The 25,428-nt window shown below is 54.6% G+C and overlaps 2 protein-coding genes across 3 annotated transcripts in view; one reads left to right on the top strand and one right to left on the bottom strand.

The window, feature by feature from the left end:
• The window catches only part of LOC135317687 (uncharacterized), a 273,809-nt gene that overhangs the window by 87,829 nt on the left and 160,552 nt on the right, over positions 1-25,428 (bottom strand). The gene's annotated exons all lie outside the window — the stretch shown is intronic.
• Positions 1,859-21,434, top strand: LOC135317441 (uncharacterized). Its single transcript, XM_064473729.1, has 7 exons — positions 1,859-2,315; positions 12,993-13,256; positions 17,999-18,070; positions 18,431-18,532; positions 19,583-19,690; positions 20,328-20,472; positions 21,110-21,434. The coding sequence occupies exons 1-7, from the start codon at positions 1,859-1,861 to the stop codon at positions 21,432-21,434; spliced, it is 1,473 nt and encodes a 490-aa protein (XP_064329799.1).

Raw genomic sequence — 25,428 nt, 5'->3', positions numbered from 1 at the left:
CTGCCGTCTCCGGAGGAGCCTGCAGGGGATCGTTCTGGGGACTGTCCACAGGACTGTCCTCAGAAGTCTCCTCTGCCGTCTCCGGGGGAGCCTGCAGGGGATCGTTCTGGGGACTGTCCACAGGACTGTCCTCAGAAGTCTCCTCTGCCGTCTCTGGAGGGGCCTGCAGGGGATCGTTCTGGGGACTGTCCACAGGACTGTCCTCAGAAGTCTCCTCTGCCGTCTCTGGAGGAGCCTGCAGGGGATCGTTCTGGGGACTGTCCACAGGACTGTCCTCAGAAGTCTCCCATGCAGTCTCCGGAGAGCTCTCTTCGGATGTGTCCAACGGCCGCCACCAGGTGGGGAGGACTGCCGACACCCCGCCCTGGTTCCCCTTGGTGTCTTGCAAGGGGGAGGCCGGCACCCCCCAGAAGGGGTCGGCATCCCCCAGCATCCCCGATTGCAGGCGGCGTTTGCACCAGCCGCCCTCCGCCTCGTACTCCAGGAGGTCAGGGTCTTCGCTGCAGGAGGCAGTGGTGTCCAGGCTGTCGGGGACATCGGCGAGGATATTTTCACCGTCCACCAGCATCACTGCTGCCAACTTGTCCACCTCGCAGCCGCCCTCTGCCCTGTACTCCAAGAGGTGGGGGAGCTTGTTAAGGGAAGTTGTCAAGTCGGGGACATTGGGGATGGTGTCCCCGCCATCCACCAGCCCCGCCGCCACCAGTGGCTCCTTGGGGCAAGCAGCCCTCCGCCACATACCCACAGAGGTCAGGGTGCTCATCAAGGGCCTCGGCAGTCACGTTGGGGACACTGGTGGTCAGGGTGGTGTCCTCACTGTCCCCTAGCCCTGCCACCACCGCATGGTCCTGGGGGCAGGTGCCATCTGCCTCGTACATGGAGAAGTCGTGGAGGTCATCGAGGAAATCGGCGCTGATGAGGCTGTTGGGGAAAGGAAGGCCGTTAGGGACGGTGTCCTCGCTGTCCCCCAGCCCTGCTGCCACCACTTGCTGATGGGGGCAGCCGCCCTCTGCCACGTACTCGGAGAAGTCAGGGACCCGGCTGAGGAAGCTGGTGAAGTCGTCGACGTCGTCGACAGAGACCTCGCCGTCCCCCAGCCCCGCCGCCGCTGCTGGCTCCTTGGGGCAGCCGCCCTCCGCCACGTACTCGGAGAGGTCGGGGAGCTCGTGGAGGAAGGCGGCGAGGCTGGGGCTGTCAGGCCCATCGGGGAGGCTGTCCTCGCTCTCCAAGGTGTTGAGCCAGGAGAGCACCAAGCTGGCCATGGTGTCCTCTGCCAGCTCAGGACAGGCCTCAGCGAAGGCCTGTGGCCCCTGCTCGGGCAGGTCGACGGGCTTCTCTGGGGCTGCCGGGGTGGTCTCCACTGCTGAAAAAGCAAAGAGATCCAACCCAAGCGCGGGGTGATGCAAGCTTTCCTTGGCTCAGGGCAGCTGCCCGCGGGCTCTGCCACCCCCCAGAGCTCACCTTTAGGCTCCATCCTGGTTCTGCAGGTCGGCAGAGCCAGGCCGGTCTGGTGGGGGCTGGCAGCAGGGACACTGTCCTCGATGGCCACCACTTCCTTTCTGAAGCCCTCCGATGGCTTCTGGGCGCTGCCGGGCAGGGTGTGGAGCACAGGGTGCTCCTGGACCCAAGGCTGAGCCGTGGGGCGGCACGGTGGTGGGTCGCCAGTGTGGTCAGGGACACGCAGCAGGCAGGAGCCCGTGGGGTCCATGGGCTCTTGCTGGTCCAGGGTCCGTGGCCCCATCCCCCTCGGCTGGTGGGGCACCAGCACCTGTGGCACCACCTGCTGTCCCCAGCCGTAGGCAGGGGGACAGGGAGCAGCCATGGTGGGGAGCGACACCCCATGGTTTAGCTGCACCCCATGGGGGAGCTGCACCCCGTGGGGGAGCTGCACCCCATGGAGGAGCTGCACCCTACTGGGGAGCTGCACCCCGTGGGGGAGCTGCACCCCGTGGGGGAGCTGCAACCCAGCATGGAGCTGCGTCCCGTGTGGGAGAGGCACCCCAGTGGCGAGCTGTACCCCAGTGGGGAGCTGTACCCCAGCAGGGAGCTGTACCCCCATGGGCATCTGCACCCCACTGAGGAGCTGCACCCCAGTGGGGAGCTGCATGCCTTGCGGGTGCTGTACCCCCATGGGGAGCTGCACCCCAGTGGGGAGCTGTACCCCCATGGGCATCTGCACCCCACTGAGGAGCTGCACCCCAGTGGGGAGCTGCACCCCATGAGGGAGCTGTGCCACTGGGGGATGCTGCACCCCGCTGGGGAGCTGCACCACCTGCCCCGGGGCCCCCAGGGGCCCTGGCACCGCCTGCCAGACGGTGGGCTGGGACAGCTGGTGGGTGCTGGTGTGGAGCTGGGCAGGCTCACCAGACACTGCCAGCCCCGGGACAGAGGGCAGCACGTGGGCACTGACCGGTGCTGGCATGGCTGGGGTGGTGAAGCTCATGCTGGGCACCTGCGATGCCGTGGGCAGCCGGAGAGGGAACCTCTCTGTTGGGGGAAGCAAAGAGGGGTGGTGGGGTGAGATATTGGTGGGCAGAGCCCCTTGGGGGGTTACCTGGAGGGCCGGAGCACCACGAGGAGCAGGAGCCTGCTGCTGTACCTGCCATGGCGGTGGGTCAGTGTGGGGTTTGTTTGGGGCAAACACTGTTCTGGGGTTCCGTCCCCAGGGCGATGATTCCGCCAGCACCTGCCTGAGCCAGCCTTGCCAGGGCTGGATTTGTCATGCCTCAGCAACTGCCCATCACCATGATTTCCCATCCGGCTGATCTCTCATCCCGATGAGGGTTTCCCATCCCCGCCATGAATTCCCATCCCAACGATGATTTCTCATCCCAGTGATGGCTTCCCATGCCAGCAATGATTTCTCAGCCCTGGGATGGTTTCCTATCCCAATGGTTTCCCATGCCCACAGTTTCCCTCCCAAGCCCTGGGGTGCACATTTGGCAAAAGCCACGTGGTTAGTCAACAGGAGGGGATCTGCCAGGCGAGCTGGCCCTGCCCAGTCAGAAATCCTACATACTGGGGAAGGGGATGGAGCCCCTGTAGCCACGCAAAAAGTATGCTGGGCAACACAGTCTGGGTCCTCCCTGCCTCCGGCAAAGGCAAAGCCATTCGTGGGATTGCTTTTGCTCGGGGGCCTGGGCGCACTTGGTGGGTGGTGCGGGAGGACGGAGAAGTCCGATGTGTGCCTCAAGGGGGTTTGATTTTGGGCGAAAACAGGCAATGAAGTGAATGGGGCAATGCGAACTGCTGTATAATATTGTGTGTCACCCCTGTGTTGTACCCACGATAGCAGAGTACGAGCCTCCCAAGCCATGGAGGACAAACTGCGACACAAGCAGAGTGCAGCAGCGACGGAGCGATGGCTGACTCGGCGGGCAGCAGCCCAGGTGTGGGACCTGGGCACGGCGTGAGCGGTGCGGGATAGGGGGAGGGGGCTGTGCTGGGTTTGGCTGAGAAGGGGTTAATTCTCCTCACCGCGGGGGGCGGCTGCCTTTCCGGCTTCCCGCGCTCTGCCGCGGGGGTGGGGGGGGCGGGGAGGGGCGGGGCCGCGGTGGGGGCGGCTGACCCCGACTGGCCGGTGGCAGGGTCACTCCATACCACGTGACACCACGACCAGGATATTAAGGGGGGGCGGGGGTTGGGGGGGCAGTGGCGGCTCGGGAGCGGCGCGGCGGCGGGTCGGCGGTGGGTGAGCGGCTGCGGCGCGGGCGGTTTGTTCCGGCGGTTCGTTCCCCCTCTCCCGCCCCCCCCCCCCTTCCCACCCCTTTCCCCCCACCCCGCGGGGCTTTGCGCCTCTCCTTGTTCTCCTTTCCGTTGCATTTCTGTTGTTGTTTCTTTTAATTTCATTTATGAAACTGCTCTTATCCCAACCCACGAGCGTTACCCTTCTGATTCCCTCCCCCATCTACCGGTGGGGAGGGGGCGAGCGACTGTGTGGGGCTGAGCTGCCGGCCAAACCGCCACAGGCCCTAGAAGTGAGGGTTTGGAATTTAAAACGGAGGCTTTTGGCTTTAAAAGTGGGGTATGGACCCTGAAAGTGAGGGTTTGGGGCCTATAGATGAGGCTTTTAGCCTTAAACGAGGGGTTTGGATTCTAAAAGGCACGGTTTTGAAAGAAAAACTGATGGTTAGAGCATGAAGGGACCGGAGTCGCTGCTAAAAGTGAGGGTTTGGGAGCTAAAGGGGAGGCACTGAGCGTTACAGGTGGGGTTTGGATGCTGGAAGTGCGGCTTCGGGTGTTAAAGCTGAGGCTTTGACTTGTAAAAGAGGGATTTGAACCCTGAAAGGGAGGGTTTGGCTGTTACAAATGAGGCTTTGAGCGTTAAAAGAGGGGTTTGGACCCTAAAAGTGAGGTTTGCAGTCCTAGCTATAAGGCGTTGATGTTAAAAGAGGAGTTTGGGTGCTTGAAAGTGAGTCTTGGGGACCTGGAAATGAGGCTTTGAGCGTTAAAAGAGGGGTTTGGACAAGGAAAGGGAGGGTTTGGAATTGTAAAATGAGATTTAGTGCATGAAAAGGAGGGGTTTGGACCCTAACAGTGAGGGTTTGGGACCTCTGAATGAGGCTTTGTGCCTGAAAAGTGGGGTTTGGACGCTTGAAGTGACGGTTTGGACCTAAAAACTGAGGCTTTGAGAGTTAAAAGAGGGATTCTGTAAAATGTGTTCATGTGATTCGTGTCAATATGGAGCTGTTGGTGCTTGTGTAACCAGGGCCGGTCAATTGACTCGCTAACGGTCGGGAGGGTTGGAATGTGGGTTGGGGGTTTGCTGCTAACAGGGGAAGCACCCTGCTACAAAGGGGGGTGCCAAGGTGGGGGGGCACAGGTCGGCCAGTGGTGATGGCAGGGACCTTCTTGGCTCCGAAGGCGCTGAGGCATGGAAACTGGGGGAAGGGTAATTCCGGCAGGGGGAGAGTGCGACCACCGACCCAAGTCAGGACCAAAAAGACTTGCCCCCCCCCCACCCCCAGTAAAGAGCACGCGGGCTAATCTACGTGGCAAGCGTGGCTAATTTAACTACGGCTGCCCAACGGCAAGTGGGATGCTTATCACTGACCAGTGAGTGTAAACTTAGGCGTGTTTTTTACTAATTGTTATGAATTAACTGAATATAAGCCCTGTAGCATTGTATGACGGGATGCACGTTAGGAGGAAGGATCCCCCGTGCACCCAGCGCTGCTTGCTTGCCTCTATTCAATAAATTGTAAACTTTAATTGGAATTCCGTTTAAGGCTAAATTAATTATAACAATTTGAGTCCTGAAAGTGAGAGTTTGGTGGTTAAAACTGAGCCTTTGAGCGTTAAAAGAGGGGTTTGGACAATAAAATGGAGGCTTTTGAACTTAAAAATGAGGGTTTGTCCCTGAAAAGGAGGGCTTTGGGTCCTAAAAGCGAGGGTTGGTTTGGGACCAAAAAAGGATGCTTTGAGCCCTAAACGATGATTTAGACCCTAAATGTGAGGCTTTGCAAGATATAAATGAGGTTTTGACAGTAAAAAAGACAGGTCTGGACCCTAACAGTGAGGGTTTGGGACATCTAAATGAGTCTCTTAGATTTCAAAGAGGGGTTTGGGCTCTAAAACTCATGGTTTACAACAAAAAGTTTATGGTTTGAGCAATAATATAGTCGATCTGATGCTAAAAGTGAGGGTTGGTTTGGCACCTAAAAATGAAGCACAGAGTGCTAAAAGAGGGGGTTTGATGCTGAAATGGAGGCTTTAGCTGTGTTAAGAGGGCTTTGGGTCCTAAAAGTGAGGGTTTGACCTTTAAAACAGGGGTTTGGACCCTAAAAGTGAGGTTTGCGGTCCTGACTATAAGGCTTTGAGCATTAAAAGAGGGGTTTGGACAATAAAAGGGAGGCTTAGGCTGTTAAAAATGAGGGTTTGTCCCTAAAAAGGAGGGATTTGAACCCTAAAAGTGAAGGTTTGGGATATAAAAATGAGGCTTTGCGTGGAAAAGATAGGTTTGGAGCTTAAAAGTGAGGGTTTGGGACTCCTAAATGAGGCTTTGTGCCTTAAATGAGGGGTTTCAACCTTGAAAGTGAGGGTTTGGGACTGAAAAATGAGGCTTTGAGTGTTGAAAGACGGGCTTGGGACATAAAACCCTCCCTTCTAGCATCAAATCCTGTCTATTAATGCTCAAATGATGATTTTTTTCCTTCCAAACGGTACGTTTGAGAGTCAAACCCGCCTTGTTTAAGGCTCAAAGCCTCATTTTTATGTGCCAGACCCTCACATTCAGGTTTCAAACCCCCCTTTTAACACCTCATTTCTAGGTGCCAAAGTTTCACTTTTAGCACCCAAACCTGAGCTCACTTTTAGGAGCCAAGACCTCATTTCTTATGTCCAAAGCCCTATTTCCACCGGCAAAGCCTCATTTTTAGAGTCCAAACCCCTCTTTTTATGCTCAAAGCCTCATTTTTACCGCCCAAAGCCTCACTTTCAGTGTCTAAACCTGTTTTAAACCTTGCAGCCTCTGCTTCTGGGGTCCCGCAGCCTCTGCTTCTGGGGTCCTGCCGCCCCTCATTTTTTGAGTTCCAAACCCCTGTTTTAAGGCTCAAAGCCTCCTCTTAAGGTCCCAGACCCTCACTCTCAGGGTGCAAACCTGTCATTTTCACTCTCAAGGCCTCTTTTATATCTTGCAAAGCCTCACGTTTAGCTGCCAAACACGTCTTTTAAGGCTCAAAGCCTCAGTTTTCTTTTCTAAACCAGCACTTTCAGGGTCCAAACTGCTCTATTAAGCATTAAACCTCACTTTTAGGTATCAAAACCTCATTTGTAATGTCCAAAGCCCTATTTTCAACTGCAAACCCTCATTTGTAGATCCCAAACCCTCACTTTGAGGGTCAAAACGCCTCTTTTAAGGCCCAAAGCGTTATTTTAGGTCCCAAAGCCTCATTTTTTTTGTTCCAAACCCCTGTTTTAAGGCTCAAAGCTTCATTTTTAAATCCCAAACCCTCACATTCATGGTCCAAACCTGTCTTTCAGGTTCAAAGCCTCAGTTTTAGGTCCCAAAGCCTCACTTTCAGGGTCCAAACCCCTCTTAGTACTCCGTGGCCTCCTTTTTAGGTCCCAAAGCCTCCCATTTAGCATCAAATCCACTCTATTAATGCTCAAACCGTCATTTTTCCATTCTAAACGGTGCGTTTCAGTCCAAACCGCTTGATTAATCCTCAAAGCCTCATTTTTAACAGCCAAGAGGGGCCCAAACCCCTTTTTTAATGCTCAGTGCCTCCTTTAAAGCCCCAAGCCCTCACATTTAGGTACTAAAACCTCATTTTTATTATCCAAGCCTCATTTTTATATCCCAAACCTTTACTGTTGGCATCGAATACGGTCTCTTAATGCTCAAACCGTCATTTTCTCTTTCCACACTGAGTTTTAGAGCCCAAAGCCGTCTTTTAACGCACAAAGCCTCATTTAGTGGTCCCAAACCCTCACTGTTAGGGTCCAAACCTGACGTGAGGCTCTTTGCTCTTGCTGCAAAAGCTATTTCAAATCACAGCTTTGAATAAGAAACACTATACTAGGTTTGTTCCAAGTACATTCATCATCCACTTGTTTCTTTCAATATCTGACCATTTCTATTCAAGCCAAGTAAGAACAGGGTCTCTCCCAATGTCAGGCAACACTGGGCCTGTCCAGCAAGCGTCAGTCATACCAGAGAGACAGTAAAAAGCTGAGTATTGTAAAACTCCTGCTTCGGCCCTGTTGGTGAGAGAACTTTTGAAGGGAAATATTTCTGGCCTTCAGGTCAGTCAAAAGCCACAGTCAGTCAGCTATTGCATTCCCTCTGGCTGTGGTTCCACGAATGGATCACGCTCAGGTGGAATAAATCTGCTTGAGATGCTTGCAAGCACAAATGCTTACAAACCAAATCATCTCTCTTAGTCTGGCACTGCTTAGCTCATGCAAGGACGTAAGTTTACTTGGTTTAGGTGTAAGGACGTCAGCGGCAAGTCCTCTGGAACCGGGGCTGGGAGTTGTATTTTAGCTTTACGTGTCTGGAAATCACAACTCCTCCTCCTTTGTCTGGTTCACTAAGTAGCATCTACGTGAAGGGCATGAACAAACGTAGGCGAGTGCACAGAAATGTTCATCGTCCTGTAACTCTGCCGCATTCCCGATTTTTAACATTATTGTATTTGTGTGTATATACCATATATTGGGTATATTGGTTAATTCCCTATTTGATAAAAATAGTCCATTTGCTTTCCCCTGCCATTTACTTTTAATGGTGTTTACTGACTGTGACAGAAATGTGCTTTGTTCACTCAACACACTTTCCCTTGTGCTTTAATATCCTACTTTTTACTAAAGCATATTTTCACATTTTCTTGCCGTGTCAATATTCCAAACACCCATTTTGCACAAAGCATTTCACCACGTAATTACATTCGGCTGCTCCTTGGCTACTGGCTCTAAAAAAAATTAATTTTTTAGGTTACTGGGTTTTCTTTATTACAGCTCAAAATACTTGTCGTGGTTCAGCCTCAGCTGGCAACTGAACACCACGCAGCCGCTCCCTCACTCCCCCACCCCTGTGGGATGGGGAAGAGAATCGGACGAGCAAAAGAACTTGTGGGTTGAGATAAGCGCAGTTTAATGATTACAATAAAATGATAATGATAAATGATTATGATAATAATGACAATAATGTTAATATAATAAAAGGGAAAAGGAAGGGAAAGGGAAAAACAGGGAAAAAAAAACACGGAAACACAAACGATACAACCGCTCACCACCCGCTGACCGACGCTGCCCGTCCCCGAGCCGCGATTGCGCCCCCCTCCCCCGGCCAGCCCCTCCCAGCTAGCATACTGGGCATGACGTGACATGATATGGAATATCCCTTTGGTCAGTTTGAATCCGCTCTCTCAGCTGTGCCCCCTCCCCTCCCGGCTCCTTGTGCACCCAGCAGAGCATGGGAAGCTGGACATGTCCTTGACTAGTATAAGCGCTGCCCAGCAACAGCCCAAACATCTGTGTGTTATCTCAACAGGTTTTTTTTTCCATGCTAATTTCAAAGCACAGCACTACACCAGCTAGAGTGAAGAAAATTAACTCTATCCCAGCTGAAACCATGACAATACTTCATTGTCACACTGTACTAAATTGCCAGTCTTCCATGTCTCTGTTGGGGGGAAATACACACACACACCCCCAGCAGTGGGTTGTTGATTGATTTTTGTTCACATCTGCACAAACACATTTCTTATCCCGTGAAGTAGTTCTCTTTATTCCAGAGGACAACGCCTGTGCCATTATTCCTCAGAAGGAAACAAACCCATCTGCTTCTCATAATTTGCACTTGTATTTCCAGATTTCCTGATTATTTAAAAACCTACATACTTTGGTATGTGCCACAAGACTTGGATCAACATGCTGTCTTCAGGTTATGCCATGCACGGGGGGTGAGTCTTTTATACAAGCACCAGATCAAATTCGCCCCCTGCTGATCAAGTATTTGACAAAATGTGTTTTCGTTAGCGATAACGAACAGCTGACCTGGTACATCCATCAGTTAACTCACAAAGTGTAAGATCAGCTCAATGAGCGTGACATTTGGAGCTAGCTTAAAAAAGGCTGGCAGTCACCTAACGGCTCAGAAATCTTTCAGTAATTTTATGGACTTGTTCTTTGCCGCTAAATACTGTAGCTTCATTCTGAAAAGCTGCTCTCAACGTTGCCTAAAGGCTGATGCTTTCCTACAGCACTCTCAGGCTAGCTTAACCCCTGAGCTTAAGGAGCAAAGGGATAGGAAACCAAGTCACGCCATCAAGTAGCGCTAATAGTCATGCTGTAACCAAAGTGATGAACTTAATCAACCAGGGATGTTGTTATATTCTGGGGACATGGAGGGTACGAATCAGCGTATCTGTCGCTCTGTGTTTTAGTCCCTCGGCAATCATTACTGTGACCGAAACAACAGACAACGTGCTGCTGTCAGAAAAGGATGACAACATGTGGTTTCGTGTAGCGGGCTGAGAAAAGCGGCCAGGACGGCCAAGGTTAAGGGCCAAGTAGGTAAGAGGTAATTCGGGCAGGGGGAGATCTGGCCCCGGGGAGTTTTAAGGTTGCTGGGAGGTGTGAAGGTCTGCATCTGGGATCAAGTCAGCTCAGCCCTTTACGGTTTTGAACTGCTTTTCATGTGGAGGAAAACTAAAAGCTTCTAACACTGGGAAGCCCTTTGCAGCAGGACATCAAAGGGCTATTGAGACGCTCCTGCCTGAAGGACTTCAAGGTTTGCAGCTTTCCCTTGGGCGGGAGGTTTTGAGGTTTCCCCATTATTAACCTCTGGTGCGGCACACTGCCGTGGGGCTGGGGAGCACAGAGCCGATTAAGCGCAGACTTGCTGATGCCACGTTGTCACCGCGGTGGCCACCGTAAGAGAGCCCCGGCTGTAGTGCTGTGCAGCAGAAGCTACATCCCTGGGCTGTGTCTCAGCCGCTTTCTTACTATACAAATATCTGTGTACGTAGAGTAGTCAAGCCTGCGCAACACAGCTGCATTTCTTTGAGGACTGCTGTGCCATAAGCCACATCTTAGCCCCAAAGTTCTCCTTCCCCCTCAAGCGCGGAGCGTGCGCTGCCCTTCACGCAGGGATGCTCTCACTGCCAATGTGTGTGTTCTCCTTTTCCCCTTTATAACCGTTCCCTTCCCGGAGCTTTCTATTTGCTGACGCCCTTAATATCCAGAGCTGTCAGGGATGAGAACCAAAGCCCTGCCGGCAGCTCAGGGAGGGTGAGCGGCTGCCCTTTTCCAAGCAAGCGGCTGAAATACAGCACGGTGAGCGGCGCTCTCAGTGTCCAGGCCTGTCACTGTCACGCTCCCACAGCACCTCCGTCTGCCCAGACCCCGCCGGGGGCTCAGCCACCGAGAGCAGCTGTCCTGGGAAGAGACTGGGGGGGCCTCGCAGGCCCTGGGGGTGTTGGCATGGCCCAGGCCCCTCTCTCCCTTCGTCCCCTCTCCACGTAGGAGTGACATTTGGTATCCAACTATGTGCTCAGGAAACTGAACTGTAAATCCGACAGCACCCCCCGCACAAACGCTGGGTTAAAGCCGGTCTGAAGGCACCTACGATGCCGAAATGCCATCAGATTCTTTGTTATGCGCTGACTTCTTTTCCTTACCCTCCTACAGAGCTTATCAGTTTACTGCTTGCCCCTCTTTGGGCTGTTTACCTGGTGAGCTTGTTAAAAAAAAAAAAAAAGAAAAAAAGGTGCTCTTTCTCTGCAGCCGAGCTGAGTGTCCAGGTGCCCCTTTCCAACCTGCTCCCAGCTCAGGCTGCCAAGTGCCGTGGGTATGATTTAGATCCCTGGATGTGTGAAGAAGGGCGCTTAGTCCTGTGGTGAACGTGGTATTTGTGGTGTGCTTACCCCTAAAGCATCTGCCCCTTGGCTTGAAGGACCAGGAGGTTTCTGTAATACCAAAAGCAGAAAACCCTGTGAGATTGAGCTGAGTAAAGACTTTAGTAAAGTTAGTAGTTAAAATGTGACTCCTTCTGCAAGGCGATACCTCCCATGAAATACGACGTTTTCAGGCCCCCAGGATTCTTTATGGCTACCCTGCAAGGCTACTGATGGAAACATTTTTGTATTTTTAATGCTTACATTTGCACCAGAATAAAAATTTGCATGAGGCGAAGAGAGAAGCAATCCATTCTTCTGTCCTAACCTGCTCCAGCTCCTTCGCTCAATGGCCGAAGAGCAGCTTGAAGCCAATGCCACATGCTGAGGAATCCAGAGCTGCTGTAACTGCGTTGGTTTCATAGTCAAATTGTAATCTATGGCTCTGCTTCAGCTGCAAAGTGAGGGTCACCTCTCCGTGTCTGATTCCCGTCAGGGATCAGCTCGGGCCTCCTAGGTTTGGATCACAGGACTAGGTTCCGACCGCTCTGGTTTGAATGACTTTTTGCTTGATAATGATGCAGTCACGGCACCCCAGTGCCTTTGTGCTGGAATGGGATCCTCCGTGATCCATCTTGCACCAGCCCAGAAATGGTTCTGCCTTAGGGGCATAAGCAGGCTTATGGCCGCTGAGCCGGCTGGGCTGAGGGCAGGTGTCGAGGGCTAATTCTTCTCTATTAAACTGGGGTACAGGATGAATAAACCATTGAGTGTCAGAAGTGAGCTTCTGTCACTCAAATGAGCCTGAAGACCATCAGGCCCAAGAACGACACCTCCAACACGCCCCACGTTCCTCCCTGGGGAGACTCGTGAGCCTGAACCTTTCTTTGCGTCATTAGCCTATGGTGAAACAAAATCCTCCAGCCCGTGGCAGGGTTCCCTGTCGTCACTGGTGGAACAAACTGCCGCAGCTGGTAGGTAGAGTGAAGAAAGAGGGATTTCAGCTTTCGTGCTCAGTCTTTGGTGCTGCTGCCCGGAGAGTAACTCCAGCAGGGAGCTAGCGGTGGGTTCATTTATTTTAGCTGTTCCAACCTGCGCCTGCTGTCCGGCCTTCCCCCTTGTCTCCTTCAGCCCATGGAGGCTGCCTTTGGGCCACCCAGAGCCACCTGAGCCATCGGGTTTATCCCCATTCCTGCTCCTTGTATCCCCTCCGTGCTGGGTCCCACGGGGGTTGTGGACAGACTCACAGAAATCAAGAAACGGAGATCCAGAGGCTGAACCGTGCCCTTTTCAGCACACGCTCCTCGCTGCCAGATCAGCCCCCCGTGCACCCCTGGGTGTTGGGGTGACCCCCCCCAGAGGTCTGTGCTGGTTGTTGTGACGCACCTGGCGGGGGGGCCGTGTTTTGGTCGCTGCAGGTTCGAAGCCACCCTTGCAGGTCAGCCAGAGCCCTGACTGTAGTGTGCCCGGCTGCCTGGCCGCAGTACGGCCTGCCTGGCTGCAGGCAAGGCTTCCCCCGGGCAAGGGGGAGCTCTGGGCACCTGGAAGCGTCAGCAGGGCAAATAGAAGATCTGTTGATTTTTGAAATGCCCTTTCGTCCTCTGACGCCTGCTCTGATTTACTCATTTCCATTTCTTTCTCCCGTTGCAGAATACTTGAGGAACGAGAGCGCCTTTCTGGGAGAGCTGGTGTTTGGGAGCGCAGACACCATTGAACTTTCCTGTGACAGCCACGGCTCTTCTGTGCCTGTTTTCTGGTTTAAAGACGGTATCGGGATTGCACCTCCCAGCAGAGCTCGTACTGGGCAGAAGCTGTTGAAGATCATCAGTGTGTCATGCGATGGCTCGGGGCTGCACAGCTGCAAGGCGAGGCATTCCGACCAGGTCCTGGGAAACTTTACAGCCAGAGGTACAGGTGCGTGCAGAAATACAGCGCGCTCGGGACTGGTATTTTCCTTTTGTTTTTTAAATTTTGCCCCCCCACGCGCTCAGTACAGCTGGTGCTTTGCGGGGTTCATCCGTACTGGGCAGGCCTCTGCCTCCCTGGTGACTCCTGGCAGTGATTAGACCGACAGAACCAACCAGCCGAAGCTTGCTTGCGTGTCCACGGCCGATGTTAAAGCGTGATGGTGAGACTGAGAGAGCCTGAGAGACGGTGCTGGTCAGATTAAACCCCAACCGCCCCCTAACACTCAACTAGAGGCAGTGCTACGTGGGCCTTTGAAGTCTTTTGTGAGTGGGTGAGCTGTGGCTCAGGGAGGTTGAGCGAGTGACTTTTTCTGCTCTATGTGACAAATCAGTGGCAAAATTGCATGTAAAAGCTGGAGGTTGCTGAAAAGTATTTCCCTGTTGTAGGCGATGAATGTCTTCCCTCCATCCTGGTTATCAGAAATTGCTAGTTTGTTTTGGCGGCGGCTTCTCTGTAAGCTGTGTCCGTCTCAAATATGTGCTTCATCAGAGGGGCTTATTGGGATTCCTACATTGCAAAGACGCGCGGTGTCAGCAAAGCACGTGCTGTCGTTTGCTTGGCCATACTGTCCGTGATGAGGCCAGCGGGACAGACCAGCTCCAGGCTGTGCGAGGCTGGGTCAGTACCCAGGGAGTGTCAGAAGCATCTGTTGTCCCCAGGTAGCTAACCACTGCCACTGAGATCATCCCCGTGATCTCAGGCTGCTGCATGGGTAGAAGGATCCACATGGCTGTGGGCAGATGGAAAGCCTCCTGATGGCACAGATTCAAAGCCTGATTTTTCAGAACAAGGAACCCGTTGTGGATCTAAGCTTTTAAATTCTCTCCTTTGCTTTTGTGCTGTTGGCGTTTTTCAGGCATCCCTGAACATTAGGTCCTTGCCTCCAAAAGCTGAGTTCCCTGAAAAAGTAAGGGGCTCTCTCTGAAAACCGAACGCAGAGGTGTTTGTGATTGTAAATCCCATCCACTCCGTAAAGGGCTTTCTCTTGTGTCAGAAAATTTGTGTGAGTGAGGGAATCAAACCAAAAATAATAAATGAAAGCTTGTTTCAGCAAGAGTTTTGGAGAGAGAGAGTTTTGGAGGAAGAATGGTGACAAGCCCCTGCTGGTCGGGTGGTGTTTTACTGGTGTGGAGGAGAGGATACTTCAGTTGGTGGGAGCGAGTCCCCAAACCCCTGGGCCTGTCGCGTGGGCTGCCAACGTTTCCGCAGCTCCCCTCGTCGGGCGGCTGTTTGCAAGGGGTGTGTTTGAGCACTGGGGGTTCAGCAGCCGCTGGGCCCTGGCCCTGGGCAGCCTGCTCTGGGGGACCCTGCCTGCGCAGGGGCTGGACCAGCTGCCCCCAGGGATTCCGGAAGGCCTTTCTCTCCCTTGTGACTCCGTGACTCTGGAACTGGTGCTGCGAGGGGTCAGCGCTGTGGGAGCGCTGGGAACGTTGTCTTCCCTGGGCTCTGCCTCTGTCGGGACGGCTGCGTGTGCGCTCTGCCCTGAGACACTCGGCGCCTGCGCCCGCCTGTCCAGGTACGCCAAGCAGTGTGCAACAGAGCACACTTTCAGGAGTGACCTGAGGAGCTTTTGCTAGCTTGGCCGCGTTGGAGAGGGACTGCAGCTCCTGCATGCAGGAATAGTCGTGTTGGAGAATAACCATAGGAGGCAGCTGGGTAAAGTGGCTCCAGTTTCAAATGCTGATGTGTCTTGGCTTTGTTTCTCATTTAAAGGGATGAAATCTGTGGTCTGCATCAGATGCGGGATCGGGGCTGCTGGGATAGAGAGCTTAAATTGTGTCTTCTCACCTTTTGCTGTAGATCTGTGCATCATGGGGAGCTTGTGGAGCATCGGCGCAATAAGCCTGACTGACTGTAGAATTCTGATACAGACCATATCTGTTACACAGTGGCTTTTTAGAAGAAAACTTTTGGTTTTGGTTTTGGACTGAATGCAGGTGTTTTGCTATGAGTGGGAAAGAAATGACCGAGTGGTACTGTGTCAAGGCTTGAGCTTTCCACCAGAGAAGAATTATTTCTGGTTTGGTGGGGAGTTTGGGGAGGTGAGTGGTTTGCTGTTAAACTCCGGTCTCCCCAGTTAGTTTAAGTCCTTAAAGCGTGACTTGCAGTTTGGCCACACAAAGTTCTGTGCTCTTGGCCTGTCGCAGGAGGCAGCGGCAAAGGCAGGGTGACTCGGGGCGGCTCACGGCAGGTGAGGAGGTTTCCTGACTGCTCTTAGCTGCCCTGCTGCAAGAGACTTGCTCACTCTTTTTCTTACAACCACCTTGCTACTAGTAGAACATATTCTATGAGTGATCATGAAGCACTTCCATCAAAACGTTGCCCTGTGCCTAGTGCGGGACCCTGACGGCCGCGTCCCGTGTGTCACGCGCTCGTGCTTTTCCTGCTGGCAGAAGGTACTGGAACATGTTCTCAAAGAGTTCCCGTGCCTGGGACTGGCAGTGCAGCCGATTCCACTGCCCGGCCTTCAGAGCATAACCTTTCCCCACAGCAGGCCCATCTGTATAACTTGTATTTCCTTGTCAGCGCTGCCCTTGAATGCCCTTGTGATTTGTCTCAGATCGCATCGTACTAACCTGTGTGAGTAGTCTTGACCTCAGTGTATTGGGCTTTTTTCCCCTGTGATTTATCCTGTCGATACCCCGGCGTCCCTTTTTGTTGGTGACCTCGTAGGCATCAGAAAGGCAAAGGATTCTCCCTTTGCTCTGCTGTGAGATCCAAAGCTGCCCTGAGCGCCGTTTTATTAAGGAAAAGAGCTGCTGGAGGTGGACGGGAGGTTATTCACGGCAACCTGATGAAACTTCTGTCAGTCTCAGAAATGTCTCTGGCTGTCAGGGGTCTCTTTTTGCATGTTTTTCTTTATTTAGAGTGAAGAATGCGAGACCTCACGGCTCAGGTAACGAGCAGCCTGCTGCAGTTTCCCGAGGTGACCATTCAGGCTCTTGGGGAAGATGAGACCACCCGAGGGTCTGTGCTGCGCGGGCGGTTCTGCAGAGGTGAGCCTTTTCCTTGAAAGTGGGTCTTGCTGTGAAGTTGTTACTGCCTGGAGGTGACCTGAGGCACGGGGTCACAGCATCAGCTGTGTCAGGTTGGTGCTGCTCAGGTGCCTCACGTTTTGAGAGAACAGAAAGGGTGAGCTATGGAAAAAACGATGATTTAAGTACTGCACTGTGACACATATCGGCCATCAGTGGATCACCCTCCATGCTAATCTTTCAGTCTCCTGGACCAGTACGTTCCCGAAGCAGCCCTCGAGAAGACAGGCTGTGTTTTACTTAAATCAAAACTAATTGATGCTTAATTAGTGAATCAGTTTCTTAACCCAGAAAGCCAAAAGGATAAAGAACTCTCCCTAAGCATCCTTCTCATCTCAAAGACAGAGACAGGTGTTTTTGAAATATATTCACACAATATTTACATACTATAGACACAGCACAAAATGTGCTGCTTGCTTTTTTAAAATCCCAAAGTACTGACTTTGTTGCTTTCTTGGAAAATTGAATTTTCAAAAGGCTGGGTTGGCCAATAAATTAGGAAGAAGTAAAACCAAGGTCAAGGTTAACAGTATGGGCATGTAAAGAGAAAGAGGTTAAGCTGTGCGGCCTGTCAACGAAGGGGAGGAACACCTTTGGAAAACAGCTGAATTTGTGCTGGCTGAAGGCAGCGGATCCCATTAAGGCCCACGTGGAGTCTGACTCAGAAAGATCTTGTCGGAGCATGTCAGATGACACCGCGGGTGCCCAGGGCGTGTCCGTGGGGGCGTGGATGTGTTGTGAGGTCACAGACCCCGCTGTGCCACGCCGTGTTGTGCAGTGCTGTGCCGCAGGCACCGCTCCAGCAGTGCCAGCTGTGGCAGCAGCGGCAGCAGCATGGTGCAGGCGCGGGGGGCCGCGGCCCCCACCCACCTATTTATCCTGCTCCTGATGGCCCTGCAAGCCTGGCAGGTCGGGGCTGCTCCGTGGCGAGCGTGGGGATTAGGTAGGTGGGCAGGCAAGGTCCAGCCCCAACCCTGGCAGCGTGGCACAGCGCCCACGGCTGCTCGGGGTGACAGCGGGGCTGGGGTGGTGGTGGGGCAGGGCTGGGAGAGCAGCAGGGCCAGGCTCGGGCAGGTGAGTCGTGGGCAGGTCCACGGGCAGCTGGAGGCAGACGCTCCCCGGGGAGGCGCAGGGGTGCGTGGCCACTGCAGGGGCATTTTCCAGGTGAACGGTGGGGTCAGGAGCAGTGCCACGGGGTGAGAAGCTGCTGCTGGAGCTGGCCCTGTGCCGCCCTGCCCCAGGGCAGCCTTCCCCCAGCCTGCACGCTGGGGCCGGAGTGGCTCTGCAGAGGCCAGGCAATAGCCCGTGGGAGCGCTTCTGCTCCAGGCTGGTGACAGTCGTGCCGGGAGCCGTGGCTCTGCCGCTCCTGGCTGGGTCCTGGCTTTCAGCTTCAGGCACCTCTGTCCTTGGGAGATGCCCGCTTGGGAAGATGGGAGCATTCCTGCTCTAGCCCTGCAGTGCTCTCCTTGGGTGAACCCAGGTCCCCATGGGACACAGAGCCCCAGCCCACAGCCCGGGGCACGATGCTCTTGAGGGGAAGGGAGGGACGAGTGCCATGGAGCAAGCCTGCGTTTGAACTGCATTCACTGCTGTTCAGAACTGAAGGAGTGCCTTAAAATAGTTCATGGGAGCTTCTCTGTCCTGTGTTTACAGACATGGCTGGAGGCGATGGATATCCAGCTTCCCGTCTGGGTTCCCGGGCTGACACGCTGGGATATCGCATGGGTACGTCATGGCTTTTGACTTCCTTGGAGAGCTGCCAGCTCAGAGCCCAGATGTGAGCGAGACATCTCTTGCAGGCGTGACAATATAGGCCGTGTGTGCCACGTGGTTACACGATCCCCTCATACGTTCTCCTCTTCAGTTCTGACAGTGAATATCCCAATGTGTGATGGGAACTTCTTGTGGGGGTTTGGTTGCAGGTGTGGGTACAGGGAGGGCGTTTCCAGCTTCTGGGCTGGATCCCGCGCTGGAGCTCCCCTGGCATCGCAGGGGTGAGTAGTCAGTCTTGACTGGCTGCACAGACTAAGCACTCTGTTTCAGTATTTTATCAGAGAGAAGTTTAACATGCTACTTTCTGTTAAGGTCCCCAAAGAGCAAAGTATGAAGCTGAAAGAGGCAAGTCTTCCCAGCGGTCATCAGAAGTCCTGAAGGAAATCCTGAAGGACCTGGACAAGGCAGCGCTTGGTGGGTATATATCACTCTTAAGCAGAAGACTTGGGAAGCTGAGGGTTTGATGCCTGTCTGGCCCGGCCGTAGCTACGCAGCAGGAAGGGATTGATCAGAGCCTCACTGCGGTGACTCTCAGTTTCACGCCTTGCAGGCGCTGGTGAGCCACAGAGTGGCCCAGAGCCTCTGCTGCCAGCTGTGGTTCAAGCTGAGCCCCAGGGAGAGCTGCTGCCCCAGTTATACCCCTAGCGGTCAGAGCTGGACTGGGCAGAGGTTGGTATCCAGCTGTCAGGGATGGGCAGCGCTCACGCCTTGAATGCGTGAGGGACTTGCCGAGGAGCTGATTCCTGACAAGCCGCGAGAGGGCCGGCACCCTGCCAGTCACCGGAGGGGAGAGTGCCCTTGGCCGGCAGAGAGGGTGCGCAGGCAGCTTGGGGTGGCTGAGACCGGCAGGCTTTGCCTGCGCTGCAGGCAGCCCCTGGCCAGGATGGGAGCAGCCCCAGCTTCACAGCCGGTCCAGCCCCGCTGTTCTCCTTGATGGCCGAGGACTCTGAGTGACCCCCTGGAGTCAGGGACAGGTGGGAGCTGGGCGGGCAGCTTGAGGCGGGACGCCCACCTTGAAGGCAGCTAAAATGAGGGGCTGTGAATTCAGTCTCGCATGGTTTGGCTGTCTGTTTCCAGTTGTGTTTTAGATACCTTGGCTGTGGTTTTCCTCGTGTCTTGGGGGACTGTGGGCTCTTCACCGCCACCCGTGAAAGTGCCCAGAACATGGTTGCAAGAGCTTGCGGTTCAGCCCACCACGTGTGCCTGATAGCCTTACCGTGCGATGGAGTTGGCACGGTGGGACGTGCTTCTCAGAAGGGCTCTTTCCACGGCTGAACCTGCTACGGCATCTTCCTGCCCTCTCTGAAGGGAGTCATGTACCATCGTCCTGCCCTTTGCCCGAAATGCACTCAGTGGAATGTGAACAAGATCGCATGCAATCCCCTAGCCTTTCAGCAGGTTGGGATTTGCTGTCTGTTTACATCTAATTATGCCTAATTAAACTGACCCGCTTTCTTTCTAAAGAGATGGACCGTGAGACTGCGGAGAATGAGGCGCTTCAGGAAGGAGGCAGTCACACGGTGCCAGTCTCTGATGACAGAAGAGGGGCAATTCAGTCAGTGGAGGTGCCAGGTAATTGCTGTCCTTTGGTCATCCAGGGCCACAGGTCAAAATCTCTGCGTGTCTGCAGGCTCTTCCCCGAGTTCTCGCTACTGCACACCATGTCAGCAGCCAAACTCTTAGTAGAGAGCAAGTGTTCTAAAGAAGGCAGGAGCAGCTCTGAGAGGGTGACTCCCATCTCTGGGGTGTGAAGGTTATTGCCGTCAGCGTGCCAGAGACACACTCGCTCCTAACCCTCTGCTGATGGCCTCGTGAGTGTTCCCAAAGGGTCAGAGCGAGCCCCCAGGCAGCAGCTCTAGCAAGCCTTGCAAAGCGGAGGTGGGTGAGCACAAAGGAAAGTGTGTGCAGACGTGAAGGATCACCAAGAAGGGGGAGCAAACCCGTGACACTGGGAAAACTGGGTTATGGCCATGCCAGAGCGTAAGCAAAGCTGCGAGGAGAAAGAGAGGCTCCAGAGTGTGTTGATTTGCAACGACCTTGGGAGCTTCCTTTGCTTCTCCTGAAGCCAAGGAAATGTCGCAGCCCCAGGATGTTCCGTGGCTCAGAGATGCTACCAAAGCGAGAATGAGCATCTCCTGGCAATGTCAGGCCTCCTGCGAGATGAGCAGTAGTGTGCAGGACACACTAACACACAGAATCCTTCCTCCAGGCGTGGATGGCACGAGAAACAGAAATGCTATGGATCCAAAAGCTTTCCAGAAGTACTGCATAGAAGGCGCCGTGGCGGTCGTGGGCTCCATATTGCTTGGGATGGTTTTCTGTTGTGTGATCCGCCTGTGGAGGAAGAGAAGGCGGTGAGTTGGTGGCGGGGGGCAGGTGCAGCCAAACTGCTGCGTTAGATGGCTGCTGTTAGCCACGAAGCATTTTGAGGTAGGGTATTCTGGCGTGCCGAGTTAGTTACTGGCCAAACAGGACTGAGGTTTCTGCTGTGAGATGTTTTAACTGTCCTCTCAACCCATGGGCCCTCTTTTCTGAAACGTGTCCTTACTGGTGCAAGTATTAGTTAAAAGTGACCCTGCCTGGACAAGAGCAGACCCAGCAACAGACGTAGGCAGAGCAAAGTCAGGCAGGAAAACAAAGAGGGATGACGTTGCCGCAGAAAGTGAGAATTGCAGTAGCGACATCTCCCTGCCAGGGAACCCAGCAGCAGAAATCACCCTGTGAGGTGATGCTGTAATCTCCAGATGTTCACCTTGGCCAGGGTATCCCAGCAAGCCAGGCTGTGGTGAGCAACCTTCCCAGCTCTCAGCTCATGGGAGCAGAGCCCCAGCCGAGGGGCGCGGGGTGCCCCGTTTTCTGCACAGAGCTCTCTGTGCCCACAGCTCCCACGTGCAGCCGGGTGCCCACATGCCATGGGGCGCGCAGCTCTGCCCCGCCACCCACCCAGCACCGCAGCCGTGGCGGGGCCTCAGCAGCCTCCTCTCTCTGCAGGCGCCTCGCCGCAGCTTCGAGAGCCCGGCCCGACACCAGCAGCTGCCCCTCGCACCCGGACACCTGGACTGCCCACCCCAGCACCTCCAAGAGCTGGACCCAACACCAGCAGCCGTCACGTGTGCCTGGAAAAGCGGCCCACCAGCCACGGAGCACCGGCGGGGAACCAGCCTCCACCAGCCCGGACGGCCGCCCGGCCCGCCCGGAGAAACGGCAACCACCCCCTCGCCCCCCAAGCCCATTTCTCCAGCCCGCCTGCAAGGGCCTGGGGCAGTCCCGCCAGGATATGGATTTGGGGAGCGACGGTGAATGCGCGGGCCTATAGGGGAGTGACAACAAACACGATTTCCTTGGATGACAAGGTCACACACCTAGTTGGCCAAGAGAAGCCAGCTGATGTGATCTTTCTGGATTTCAGTAAAGCTTTTGATACTGTCCCTCACAGTCTCCTCCTGGGCAAAATGTCCAGCACACAGCTGGATAAACGCGTAATGCGGTGGGTGAGCAATTGGCTGGGGGGTCGGGCTCAAAGGGTTCTCGTCAGTGGGGTTACATGGGGCTGGTGGCCAGTCACTAGCGGGGTTCCACAGGGATCCATCTTGGGGCTGGTACTCTTTAATCTCTTTGTAAATGACTTGGGGAATGAGAGGCCGGAGAGCAGCTCTGCAGGGAGGGACCTGGGGGTTCTGGTCGCCGGCAAGTTGAATATGAGGCAAGAGCGTGCCCTGGCAGCCAGGAGGGCCAGCCATGTCTTGGGGTGCATCAAGCCCTGCATTGCAGCCATGGAGAGAGGGGATTATCCCGCTCTGCTGTGCGCTGGTGCGGCCTCACCTAGAGCGCTGGGTGCAGTTTTGGTTGCCGCAGTACATCAAGGATATAAAGTTACTAGAGAGTGTCCGGAGGAGGGCCATGGAGTTGGTGAAGGGTTTAGAGGAGAAGCTGTACAAGGAGCAGCTAAAGTCCCTTGGTTTGTTCAGCCTGGAGAAGAGGAGACTAAGGGGAGACCTCATCGCGGTCTGCAGCTTCCTCACAAGGGCAGGAAGAGGGGCAGGCACTGATCCCTTCTCTCTGGTGACCCACGATAGGCCTGAGGGAATGGCAGGGAGATGTGCCAGGGGAGGTTTACGTTGGCTATTAGGGAAAGGTTCTTCACCCAGAGGGTGGTGGAGCCCTGGAACAGGCTCCCCAGGAGGCAGTCATGGCGCCAAGCCTGGCGATGTTCAAGAAGCACTTGGCCAACCCCCTCAGAGACGTGGTGTGAATTTGGGGTTGTCCTGTGCAGGGACAGGATGATCCCGGACTTGATGATCCTTGTGGGTCCCTTCCAACTCAGAACATTCTGTGTTTCTATGATTCTGTAACACACTCCTGAGCAACAGCTTCAGGGGTCAAGCGTAAATTTCAGCAGAATGGCACAGCAATAAATAGAGGTCAGTAGCACAATTGTGCGCGTTGTAACAGCAGCAAAACCAGGGATTCAGCAGTTTGGGGCCAAACTTCCTATCGGGGCAAGCAGGGGTGTGGATGCCCACGGTGTCAATAAACGACAGAGCGGCAGAAAGCTGCTATCAAGCCGTAACGGAGACAGCGTCTGTTCTGGTTCGGGCTGGGATGGAGTTAATTTTCTTCCTCGCAGCCCATACGGTGCCGAGTTTTGGATTTGTAACCAAAGCGGTGTTTCAGCCATTGCTGAACCTGCTTCCATGGCACGGAGGCCTACTCTGTTCACCCGCCGCCCTGCCACGGCCTGGCCTCCCCCCACCAGGCTTGGGGCGGCTGCACCCCGCTGGGGCCGGCAGTGCCGCAAGGTTTCGGGGGTGCTGCCTGGTGTGGGGAAAGGTGCCCGGTTTGGGGCTGTTTCTGCATTTGGCGGTTCCTTGTGGGCTTGGGGGACTCTTGGCAGGTTTAAGGTGTGCCCCTGGGTCTGGGGGTGTTTGTGGGTTTGGAGGTCGCCGACAGGTTTTGGGGGGTGTGCCTGGGTCTGCTGGTTGCTGCCAATTTTGGGGGAAACTTGAGGATTTGGGGGCGTTGCTGTGTCAGGTGCATGCTGCTAGGTCTGGTGGGTGCAGCCAGGTGTGGGGCGCCTCTGGATTTAGGGTTTGTTCCCGGACTGGGGCAATGCTACCAGGTGTAAGGGTTCTTTTGGGTTTGGCGGCTGCCGCTGGGCTGACAGCAGCCTCTGTTCCGGTGGACACAAGCCCTGTCCCTGCAGCAGCGCCAGCAGTGCGTCTCGTAAGGCGCTGGGCACTGCTGTGGTCACGCTGCGCTCTCTGGCTGGTTGTTTCGGCTACACGGCCGCACGGCTGGCCTCCCTTGAGAGGCGCTGGGGTGCCACCCTCAGGTGGATTTCACTTGCTGTGTTTGAGGGGAAACTGTGTCCCTCATGCTCAGAGTGCTTTAGGATAGCACACACCATGCCGGCTGCTCCGCCCTGGTAGTAACCAGTGTGTTTCTGTTGGTGGTTTCGTTGCGCCGTTCCTTCTTCTGAATCTCTGATGCGGATCGCTCGGGGCCATTGGTGGAGGCTGATTTTTGCACCGTGCCTGCTGTGTCGCTTGTCAGTGGTGCAGGAGGGGAGCCGGGCAGCGCTGCCCCACTGCTGCCCCACTGCTGCTTGCTGGGGTAGCCGTGGAGGAAAGAGGCTTGAGGAAGTCCCTTCCTAAGTCCAGCGGAAGCTCAAGAGGTTTTCTGCCAGTGGAGTTCCTGCTCTGGATGAGGTTGCTGCCAAGCACTGACTTTGTGCAGCCTGTGCTCCTGTTGACTTGCTGCTCTGTGTCACAACGGGGTTTGTCCGGCAACCGTCTGGTGAACAAGGCTTCCGTGGTGCTTCGCTGTGTGGATATTCCAAACCAGGAGAGGGGCGCAAGTTAACATTTTTGGGGTGAGTTGAGCTTTTTAAGTTTTGGAGCTGACCGATCCAGCAGAGTTGTGCTTAGGAAACCACACATCTGGTATTTGAGGGCTTGTTGCACCCAGAAATCAAGCAGGCTGCATCAGTGTGACTCTAGGGATTGTTCTGCACGACGAAAGCTAAAGTGCGGCATACGTCATTAACTCCTGGGCTGTGGGTTAGGCTAGATGAGCCACAGCTACAAGCCTTCCCACCTCAGCATCTTCTCTAGTGTGCTTAGGAGATGAAGCTGTGCCTTGCTGTTGAACTTGGTTTAAACCCAGACTAGACCATGAGTTATTAGTGAAAGCCTGATTGCTGGTAGTTTGACGCTGCAGTTGTAATGTTAATAGGCAGGGAGAGAAGGATGCGGGAAGCAGGTGTGTGACTTCTGTGAACAGCGACAGCACAGGCGTGAGTGACCCTAGGAATCCAGGGCACAGCAAAGCCTTTGCTTCTGATCCAGCCTATTGGTCTCAGAGGAGCTTCCTAAAGGACGAGAACGGCATGCTCATCTCCGCAGGGTCCAGCAGTTCCGTGGGCCAGGTAAGCCTTGAGTCAAAGAACCAGCTGGAAGCAGCTGTCACTGATACGCAGCTGGAGGCCGGTCAGTTCCTTTATCTCCCGTTACTAACATTCATGTCAGCGTAACGCAAAAGACCGGCATTTATCACTTTCCTGGTGTGAAGCAGTGGCTAGATTTTATCTACATGTCTTGTCATCCTGGAACTGAGTGTTGCTGTCAAGCGTGCTTGCCAGTCTTGATTGCTAATTTAAACTGCTAGCGAGGGCTCTCCTGGCAGAGAGCAGTGCTTGTGTGTGCGTTTGGTGGCTCGCTTATGAAGAGGAGGCACTTGGTGGTTTGTTAGAGAGAGGTCTTTGGTGGTCGTGGTCAGGGAGTGCTGGAGAGCGCCTGGCACGGTTATAACGCCACGCTGCCGGCGTACGGTCAGAGGGGCTCAGGGAAGGGCCCATGAGCGACGATCGGATACGGTGCAAGCAGTTCCTGGGCAGTGATCAGGAAATGGGGCAGTTGCCCAGAACTACTACTTTTACTCTCTTCCCATCTCCCATCACTTTTTTTTTCTTTCCTTCCCTTTCTGACTCCGTGCCTGTGTTTTCTAACTCCTCCCTGTCTGTCCTACAGCCTGTTGCTATGGTCTCCTTTCCCTACACCTCTCTCCCGCTCCCTGGCCTTCTCCTTTCTCTGTCGCCGTGTCCTGGCCGCCTGTTTCCCCTCTGTGCTGCCGCCTGTCCCCTCTCTCCCGCCTGTATCCCCCGCTCGGCCGGCCCTGCTGCTCTCGGGGCCTCCGTCCTGCTCCCCGGCCCCTTCTGCTCCTCCTGCGTCTCCACCCTGGAGGCCGCGGCTGTTGTGCCCTTCTGCGCCTCCTTGCCCTGACCCACAGCCCCTCTGTCTCAGTCTCTCGGG

This window comes from Phalacrocorax carbo, chromosome 26 (assembly GCF_963921805.1).
Source record: "Phalacrocorax carbo chromosome 26, bPhaCar2.1, whole genome shotgun sequence".
NCBI classification, from domain to species: Eukaryota; Metazoa; Chordata; class Aves; order Suliformes; family Phalacrocoracidae; genus Phalacrocorax; species Phalacrocorax carbo.
Note: the sequence above shows the minus strand (reverse complement) of the source record. Positions and strands in the feature narration are given on the sequence as shown.

What these genes read in the sequence shown, in the direction of transcription:
- LOC135317441 (XM_064473729.1), top strand. Translation starts at nt 1,859, where the DNA reads ATGGGGGAGCTGCACCCCGTGGGGGAGCTGCACCCCATGGAGGAGCTG. An exon ending in CTGGCACCGCCTGCCAGACG is followed by an intron (nt 2,316 to 12,992) that starts GTGGGCTGGGAC and finishes CTCCCGTTGCAG; the next exon opens with AATACTTGAGGAACGAGAGC. An exon ending in CCTGGACAAGGCAGCGCTTG is followed by an intron (nt 18,533 to 19,582) that starts GTGGGTATATAT and finishes TTCTTTCTAAAG; the next exon opens with AGATGGACCGTGAGACTGCG.